The sequence below is a fragment of the Loa loa genome (genome assembly GCF_000183805.2).
Source record: "Loa loa unplaced genomic scaffold supercont3.457, whole genome shotgun sequence".
Classification (NCBI taxonomy): domain Eukaryota; kingdom Metazoa; phylum Nematoda; class Chromadorea; order Rhabditida; family Onchocercidae; genus Loa; species Loa loa.
The window spans coordinates 16,144-26,721 of NW_018108637.1; the positions used below are offsets into that span (position 1 = coordinate 16,144).

Genomic DNA, 10,578 nt, shown 5'->3' on the forward strand with positions numbered 1-10,578 from the left:
TCAATTCATCGCTGATCTGCTATTGAAGAAGTCCATCATTTTCTTGGATGGTTCACCCTGTAGATCCGGGTTTATCTGACCTATTTGAACCAAAATAAGCTCGTCTCTACAGGCAGGACCTTCTAGGCTACCCTTCATTTTATTACTTGCTGCTGTTCACTTCTATTCCATCACCTTAACACTCCTGCAATATCACCATTATCAATGCCATCTCTTTTAAAGGTTTGTTATCATTGAAATATTTTTTTTCTCTTCATAGCTATGTTTATCATAGCATCGAATAGATGGACCGCACATGCTTTGATATCAAGTGACCTTTTGCAAATGATAATGTCATTGATGAGCTTACATCTTTGACAAAATCTTTACAACTTCACATGATCACCTTTCTTTTTCACTGATTGCTAAATCTTTTCAAATCTTAAACTTTTGACCTCAATTTGTAATGGAGATTGGACAATTGTTGCTATTATATCATTATCTTCCAATCGCTTATCTTAACACCAACTAATGACATTGGTAGTTACTTACTATACAGTATTGATTTGAAAATTTTCAAAAGTTCTCTTACCCTACCCTCCCTTGCTTTCTTATCATGAATGTACACTTCTGTCAGCTTTCTATTCTATTATTATCTTTGATGTTTGCCGTTACACTATTCAACAAATTTGCAATTGGCAAACAGTCGGTCGTAGTGATCGGGTCGTTGGCCGAGATTTTTCGTTAAAATGAAATCTGACACTTCTTCAAACTCAAATGAAAATCACTGTTTTACTTCTGTCCTTTTCGTTGAGTTTCGATACGGTGATAACAGTGATAAAGTCCAAACTTGTACAATTTCGCTGTCGTAAGCAATTGGTACTTCATTGTACCATATAATTTCGCTATCCTTAATTGTTTTATTATTATTATTATTATCATTATTTATTATTATTGTCGTCATTATTATTGCTATTATTATTATCACTGTTATCATTGCTATTATCACTAGTATTGTGATCGTTTTGTCTGTTGTACTTTGTTTGTCATAGCTATTTGACATCGAAGTGCGAAAGGATGGTTGTTTTTTACTCGGAAATACTACGTCGAAACGTTAGTCCATTTTTAATTAATTGTCCAAGTAAGTCAGTTTTTACGAAAGATGGATTCATTCCTTTTTATCAAAAAAAGTAATTCTCTGCTTGCTGATATGACAAGCTTATCCTTCAGGAATTTTATCTGATACGATAAACCTCTGTTCTAGAGCTTATTTTTTTCTATGCTTCAATGAGATCTTTTCAGGAGCAATGATCAGTTTGATAAATTCAAATGGACAATTTGTCATTTTATTGTCTAGTCTATATTTTCGTAGTTTTTGAATTAAAAAAAAAAAAGTGAAAAAAGGAAATAAAATTGCTGTTTTCTTTGTGATGAAATATGGATGGGATAAGAAAATGGAATTTTTCAATTTTTAAAACAAAATTTGTCGTAAGTAATTGTTGATTTTATAAAATTATGCATATTTGTATGCAAACTCATCTATCGAACATTTTCATAAACATTGAAAATTAAACATTTTAATTTGTCTTTTGTTAACAGATATGCATAACCATAGCATAGATCGTCATTTTTTTGCTTATTCTATTATTTTTATAGAAATAATATATTTAATGTGATGATAAAGTCAACATGGTATCTTATTTCACGTGATAGCAGTGTATATTTGATCAGCTAATCATCTCTGATCATTTTTTAAAATTCAAAAGAATTAAGTAATAATGGGAAAGGAAAGAGAAAATAATAGACTTTATAGCTTGCAAAAGAAGAATTTAATTAATAATATTAGTAAAAGTTTGCTGATGAAAAAGAATACAATTACAAATTAATATATGCTCAGAAAAGTTTTCTTCATTTACTTACAACAATTAACGCTTGGCGAAGAACCGAAAGGACGAGAAAGAGAAAAGTAAAATTTGACGACATTTCTACCGGCTATTTCTAAGTTTTGAAGAAAAAAAAAGCGGATGCTTTTTATTTGATTCGAAAATAATTTTTGGTGCTATGTTTTTTGCATGCCAATTAATTACTCTCTTTAATTAGTAAAAGGATTAATTTTATGTATCGCTCGAGTCGATTCATTTCCAATAAATTTTAGTAATTTGTTACAGTTTAAACTTTTATTTCTATGATCGAAAAAGTGTGTGAACTTCTATATTGCACCTTAAAGTGAAACATTTGTTCATTTGTCCGTTACATCATATGTCAATTGCAGATGTTTCCGATTATATTTGGACATGTCAACATCTCCAATTTGACGTACTTCAATATTTTCAACATGTGATATGATAGCTTATAGTGCTTAAGTGATAATTATGATAATTCAGTATTTCGTATAGTCATACATTTTAATTACTTCGAGAATTATATCAAATGTTAAGAATTGGTGTAAAAACGAAAATCTATGTGATCTATAGTAATATTGATTTACTCGAATGCTTTACTTAAATCAATTAGAATTAGGATCAGAAATGTATTGTGCAATGTTACATCATTGTTGTACTTTTCATTTGTTTAACTTCTGATATGTTTTATGACAATTCATTTCTAAATTACTGTACATTTCACTTTTTAATCAATTACTGATTGTTTAATTATTAGAGACATTATTGAACGCCGCATATTAATTACTAATTGCTATTTTATTTTTATGAAATTATTTGTTTCAGGAATATTGCATACTCTTCGGATTATCCATAATGGCGATATATAATATGCAAATTTGATAGTTTGAAAATTAAAATCAATGATTAATAAATGAAATTATGGGAGTAAATGTGATATTACTTGTTTATAATTATAATGATTAGTCATGATTGTTGGCCAATCATTGACTTTGTTATGAGAGACCATATTATATGAAAGAATCAACAGAGTAACAATTATGAAGGAAAATGATGAAAGACACGATATACTAAATCCAATAGATTGAATGGTTGTTATCGTAATCCTGCGTTCAAAATGATGAACATAAATTGAAGGAGAAAAACGAACGATGAGTTTCTGAGAGAATTCTTATGATAGCTGAATAGCATTAACTGATAAGTGATAATTTCAGGGTAGTGATTCGATAATGTTTACATTCTTGAAAAAGATGAATTTGTTTCGATCTTTTACTAGCCATCTATTATTTCCAAATATTGTCATACAATTTCGATAAACTATCTGTTAACCCATATGATTTTGATTATAATTCCTATTGAATAAATAAAATAGTAGAGTAAACGGATTAGTGGCAGACTTGTTTTGAATAAAATCTTCATCATTTGAGACTATTTAGTTATTGAATAAATAAACAATAATTGTGTCTAAGCAATGATCATTTTTGTGACAAATTTTTTTTCCTCCAAAACCTCAAGATGACATTTTAATCACAGTCCTTATTTTTCGTCAATAATTTATTCAAAGTAGTCATCCATTAAATTTGTTTTTATGCAATCTTTAGATATTTGATTCATTTATCGAATTTCAAAATTTCTAATTGAATAAATATCGTTTAATAAAAATTTTAGTTTCTTATTTCTCATATTTTGATTTCTTGAAATTGAAAAATTGTTTTCAGTAAATTGCATGAATAAATTTTTGCATTCTATTTACTTGCAAATGTTTATTATGTCTTATAAGTGATATTTGGAAAAATGAAAATGATCACCCTTTGTTGTTTCATTGTTTCCTCAAATGAAATACTTTGTCATTTTAAGTCAAAATCATTTTTTTGCTTCTAAAATGACTCAATGTACTTTAGCTGATTAAATATCACACAATACCTGAAATTATATTATTTTATTTCAAGTTTCATGTTGTTGAAAATCAATTTGAATGGCGGTTTTTCTACTTTTCAAAATGATGATGAATAAAAGTGAATGTAAAAATGTTTCCCATAATTTTTCGTTTCCAACCTTCCTTTGGATAAATTTTCTTAGAAAAATTTCGGTTGTAACCATATTGTAGCATTGGCTATTTGTAAAATGTAAAAATTTTTTAATAAATTCGAAATAATTTGTGATGAATTTAAAAAAAGAAAATTTATTAATAAACACTCAAAATCAGAATCTCAAAAACAATTAAATTTGGAAAAATTAAATTAAATCGTCAAAAAAAATTAAATTGTTGAACGATTAAAAAAAAACCTGCAGAAGAATAAGTTAAGAATGGCGGTTGCAGAATAATTAGGCGGATTTAGTGGAGAAATAAATGAACTTTGAACTTTGAAAAGTTTTGAAAAAAGAAAGTTCAATATATCAATTAGCTACTACACAAATTATAGAAATTATGGTTTGAAATTATCAACAGAATGACCAATGGATGGAATAAACTTTTCGTCCATTGCTCAAATAACTTTATGACCAGACATTAAGACTTCTCACTTCTTAGAGCTGAAATAAAACACTTATGTCATCTTGCATGGCAAATAAGCAATAAATTTAAATGTTAGCTAATCAAAATTACTATCGAGGGCTGAAACTAGGAAATTGGTATAAATGATCGATCATATGGCATTTTTGTGTCAAATGGAATTTAAATTTAACAAATAGCTGTGATGACATTTGACGAAATTGATCGATATGTTCATTTTTATCGTATAAAAATTGTTAGGAAACTATTAAATTATGCCAACAACCAGGTTTCCCTTTTTTAACAAAATGATTTTGAAAAATCGAATTATAATTGTAGTTCCAAATATTGAATCATTTCAATTCATTCATTTGCCATACTTTCCTTTCTTTAAAATTTATATTTAACCTTTTTAAGTACAAAGTTTACTTTTATAAATTGCAATTATTTGAAGAGAATATCATTTGTCAATATTCTAACATTCGTTTTGTTAATTATCTTCTAAAACTAAGTGGAACTAATTGACGAGTTGCTTAATGTTTTCCGGTCCATAAATTTACAATTCATTCAATGCTTGAAGTATTTTTAAGCTATAATATTTAAAGTATCATTTTCTCATCAACTGAAATTGAATCTTTTCGATGCATTGTAAATTAATTTAATACTTTCGGTGCATTTTTAAATTATCAATGTAATAATCGTAAAGTTCTTTCAACTTGAGAAACTAATTGCGCATATTTTTTGTTTCAATCTTCAACATATGATATTAATTGTACAATATATAAAATACCAGAATAACCCGAGATTTCTGCTTTATAAAGATTGTGTCGTTAAGCTTTCGATCAATGATCACGATATTAATTACTGCTATCACACAAACTATTCCATCTTATTCCATAGTTGATAAATGAATGAATTAAAGCTATGCAAAAATAATGCTTGCTTTTGCCAAATAAAATCTTCTTTAATTAGTCCTGCAAAGTTTATGATGACCACAACAATTGTTTTTCAATCATATGTATGAGATTTTCTTTAGTAATCTTTTCCCCAGATTTTTTTCCAATTTATCAAATATTATTTTTATATACGCTTTAAATTTGCATAAATCACATTCACATCAATAAATATGTGTTGTAATATGTTGCGGTCATCCGTGGTCATCTTTCAATTAAAATTTTTTCATTTTTTTCATTTCAATGTTAAGCTGAAATTGAAAGATTGTTTTCAATGAATGTATTTTTCCATTTCAATAATTTGTTTTGTTTACTATTTCCATTATGCAAATTTTTTCTCAAAAAATAATTTTCAGTTAATGATAAATCTTTTATTGCTTGAAATTCTAGCTGATTTGTTTGACAGATTATAATTCTGATAATGTCCATCGATGCATATCACCTGTGAATGAGTCATCCGATAATTTGAATAAGACTTTTTAATTAAAACATGATAAAGATTCTCTTCTCCTTCCCATCCTTTTCTCCCTACGAAGAATCAGTCGATTTACCGAAAGAATCAATGCTTAATGGAGTTGACTCTCGGATCGGTTATACATCAAAGGACCCATCAGTTTGGTTACTAAAGCAGTTGTTGCTACAGCGGTCTTCTTGGCATGTCCATTTGTTCCGTTGTTTTGATTCTTCTGTCGCAATATTTTGACGGATTGAACTTTCTATCTTAACATAGACTTTTTTTTTCCGTTCATTTTGTGACATTTTAAAAGATGCATAGGGAAAGTTTTTAAATTGATCCCATTTCAATGTCTGGACGGATGTATCGAAAAATGACTTATAATTCAAAAAGAAAAAAGGAAACGAAATAAATTTTAATTTTGGAGAATTTCAGCAATATTTTTTCATACAAATGGTCAAATTTCTTGTTTGAGATTAACCAACAAGACAAAGTTTATCACGAAGTGATAGGATATCTCTTTATCAGAAGATTGGCTGATCGAATTATTTATAGTTCGATATTTTGAAATTCAAAAAATTTTAAATATTCATGAAATACCAACAAGATTCTGATCTGAATTCCTTCTTTAATCACACAACTGCACTCAAACATCAGCAGATGATTGGAAATATCCTGTTTCTTTCTTCTTTTTTTAACTCCTTCTTTTTTTTACCACAGTAATTCATCTTTTGATAAATATTACGAAATCAGGCTATTGATTATTTTATAGTAGCCAAGGACTGATTTGGTCGTGATAATGAGTCTAGTAATCAATGTCTACATATTTTGCATCACTTTATTTGCACATTTGCCTTTTGTTTTTTTATTTTTTTTTTAGCTTTTTTGGTCATATGATTACATTTTTGGCAGATAATATCAGGAAATGATTGACACTTTTTGTCAATGAAATGTTGCATATGTCGCATACCTTTGAGATATAATATTTTGTATATATTGAAAATACTTTAGAATTTTTCGCATTATATGCAAAAAAAAAAATTTTATTGTTCAATAATTCAGAATAATGATTGTTTTCAAGTTTAGCAAATCAATATTGAAGTAAGGACAATAAAAGAAGCTAACTTACCAGTGAAAAAGGAAGTATTCATTTCCATGCATTGAAAGGGAAGCGCAAAGAAAACCGACCAGTTGTCATTTTCATGGACTGTTTCAAACTTGCTCCTCATAAATTTTCATGAATTATTACAAACCATTTCTGTGAAAGGATAATAATTTCTTCAGTGCTTTTTTTTTTCCCTTTCTCATACCTGTTTTCTATTCTGTTCTTTTCTTCTGTTCCGGCAAAAAAAAAAAAGAAAAAGAAAAAATCGAATAATGTTCGATACATTCCGCATCTACTACTCTCTTTTCCCTTCTTCCTTTTTTTTCCCCTTTCCTTTCCTTTTTTTCTTGGTTGCCAGAATTTTCAACAGCTGTTGCAATATTTTGCAGCATATAAAAAATTATAGAAAGCTGAAAAATTCTTTTCAGCAAGAAATATTTCTAATTTTGAAGTATAAATTAATTTATTTGCACTGCAAATATACTTTTGAAGGTATAATTGTTAATTCAAATGTTTGCAAGTACGAAATGTGGTCATATTTTCATGAATAAAATATGAAATCAATGGAAGTATGACGGATATTCTTCATCCAGAAATCTTCCATTACCAAAAATAAAATAAGATTTAAGCTCTATTCCGGAAAATCTCATCAATCATGCAACATTCCAGTGATAGATATCAATAAAGTTTATAAGATTTAAAAATTCACAGAAGTACTGGATTTGTAATTAATTACTAAATGACTCCAATACTCAAATGTTATGGTTGGACAGGATAATTAAGCAAATTAACTTAATCAATAAATAAATTGTTGAGGTTGCATCGAATTTGCGTTGAATTTTCAAAACATTATCATATACATATATGTTGAATTTATTCTAGTTTTAAGTGGCTAAAAAAATGTGACACTATGAAAATTTGAATAGTTCAAATGATTGTACTTCTTGTTTGGCCATATATATGCTACATATTAATTCCCTGACTATTCACATTGTATTTCTAATTTACGATCGATTTGAAAAATTTTACATTTTACAGTAATATAACTTTGGTAAAAAAAAGAAGCAGCAATTAGTATGATACTGTAAGTAAATGATTCAATTATAGTATCATAGATTTCAATGATTAGCAGGATATTGATCTGTTTATCATTGAGATATATAAAGAACTAGCATTTTGCAAAACTGAAGTTTTGTAGTTGCTGTGACAGGTTCTTCTGGATTAAATGTCATGGAGATTTTTTGCTAATGTTGGGATAACAGGTTTAAAAATTCCTCTTCCACTATTAATTAAAAAGGTAAAATGTTTATAGGAGGTAAATTGACTGAATAGTGCGCTATTGGATTTGAATGTGAAAATATTTGAGATAAGTTTAAAAATGAGAAAATCAATTCCATCCTTGGAAATTTAGCTTTTTTTTCTCTTATTTAACATCATTTCTCCATCTCACAAAATCATTTCATTGCAGAGTATTTCTCGATGTTGAAATAACGGTATACCGGATATGCTAACACTGTTAAAATATGTTCCAGAAAACGATTCATAAAGCCAGCTACAAAACCGTCTCCTTCACTTCCTCTACTGATCACATTATCAAATGATTAACCTCTTAAATTTCTTAAACATTATTAACTGATTTGCTATAGTCAAGCGGGTCATTCCGACCAATATTTATTATATCAGTAGTATCATATCATATATTGATCATATCACATCACATATTGATCTTCCTTTCCGAAAGAAATGAAACGAAGAAGTTAAAATGCCATGGGCAGTCAACAACATCAATATTATTAACTTTACCTGCGCTTTCCTCCGGTTTTCCAATTTCCTTCCATATGGGTATGTCAGCGTCTGCGAATATACATACTATTTTGTTGTCGGTAAATGTATATATATGTGTGTGTGTGTGTGTGTGTGTGTGTATGTCAGTATATATATTTCTGAATAATTGTCCAGCGATGACCTCCAAAAATGGAATCAATTGCTGCTACTCAGACGACATTGTTTCTGTCTGTCCTTCAGTTTGGTTTGACATCAGTTGCCCAATCGTCCAGTAAATCAATTACTGTAACTTTGACTTTTCAAAATGACATGTTATATTGGTACGCGTATTCACTCATTCATTCATTCTTTCCACATCCTTTTCATGGATAATCGTTTGGCGATCGTTCCTGCATGTGTTGCATACGGTAACTGTGAGAAATTGGGAATTGTGAAATTTCTATTTCAATGTCAATTAAATTAAATGGAAATGTAAGAGAATACAAGTGAAAAAAAAAGCTAAAACTACAATTGTTACAGCTGAAAATGTTTGTTATTTGATGAATTTAAATTGTAAATTTCACTACAAACTTTATTCTGTAATCAAATTATTGAAATTTTCAATAATTCGTCCAAGAATCTTACTAATTCTCGTACAACATGCGACAAACTTCAAAAGCTCATTTTCACTGCTTTTCTTGCTTACTTATAAGTAATTAAATTTCCATTAATTTTTTGATCCATTTCAATTCCTAATATGATGAAGATACATATGTTATCATTTTCATTTGTTTCCTCCTAATTCTCGATCATATTCAAGATCGAACAGTTATAATTTTAATGTCCTACTTTACCATTGATGCTTATCAGTAATGCTTATCACCGATTTTGCTTACAAGCAATAATGTTTCATTGTCTTACTGTATTTTCGAAAGACGCATTAAATTGCGAAGAGAATTATGATGATATTTCGAATAATATGCTTATTTGATTGTATTCGAATTAATGGCTGAGCTTTTTTTTGTTTTTTTTTGTTTTTTGTTTTTTTTTTTTGAAAGGCTATACATAATATCCTTAGGATGATCTTTGTGCATCGTTTCAAATGCTAATTACGTTCTCCAATTATTATTAGAGCGAAATATTTTTTAGCAAAAAATTCGTTGTATTTCGAAAATTTGCATAATTATCGTTGTTATCATTTAAACAAAATAATGATTGCATTATCAACAAAAGCAAATAATCTCACAGCTAAATAATGATTGAAAGATGAAATAAATTGTGTTCAAAAATATGAAATTATTTCATTCTGAAGGAATAAAGTTTTTCTCAGCTTTTTTTCTATTCTTCTTCCGCCTATTTATTGTTTGTTGTTTGTGGAAAAGAACGCTTTGTGTTGGAATGAACTAAAAATTTCACACATCAATTGCTAGCATTTTATAAAAAGCATTGATATTCGGGTTATTGTTCACTTTACTGTCAATTGTTTTCAACATATCATTATCATATCACTTGTATAGTAAATCGAATAATGGCCGTATTTCTTTTAAATCTTTTTGAAAATATTATCAAAACTTTTTAAGTAATAGTTTTATTATAAAACAATATCTTTTGTATTATTTTTTTTTTTATTTTAATCATTACTTTTCTTCATTAATACATCGTTTTATTTGCAATAGTATCATGACAATGTAGAAAAGACAATAATAATTTGATATGTCATTTAGAATCTTTGTTAAAAGTCATCCTGTTCATTTCATATTCTACTATGTCCTACAATTGCAGATAATCTCGCTAAAATTTCGAATAAGTTTTAAACTAATTGAAATTGCAAGTAAGTTTGAATATAATGAAAACTTTTAATTTTTATTCCAGTATTAAAATTAAAACTAGTAGTAAAATTAATGGTGCAAAGAAAAAGTATCAAAATTCAA

At 27.9% G+C, this 10,578-nt stretch overlaps 2 protein-coding genes across 2 annotated transcripts; one reads left to right on the forward strand and one right to left on the reverse strand.

The window, feature by feature from the left end:
* LOAG_06917 (hypothetical protein) lies at positions 1–943 on the reverse strand (the record flags this gene model as incomplete). The annotated part of the gene is made up of 2 exons (XM_003142451.1): positions 1–132; positions 776–943. The coding sequence occupies 2 exons, from the start codon at positions 941–943 to the stop codon at positions 1–3; spliced, it is 300 nt and encodes a 99-aa protein (XP_003142499.1).
* A 113-nt stretch (positions 944–1,056) lies between these two features.
* LOAG_06918 (hypothetical protein) lies at positions 1,057–6,707 on the forward strand (the record flags this gene model as incomplete). The annotated part of the gene is made up of 4 exons (XM_003142452.1): positions 1,057–1,092; positions 1,832–1,945; positions 5,824–5,969; positions 6,659–6,707. The coding sequence occupies 4 exons, from the start codon at positions 1,057–1,059 to the stop codon at positions 6,705–6,707; spliced, it is 345 nt and encodes a 114-aa protein (XP_003142500.1).
* Between the last annotated feature and the right edge of the window lie 3,871 nt (positions 6,708–10,578).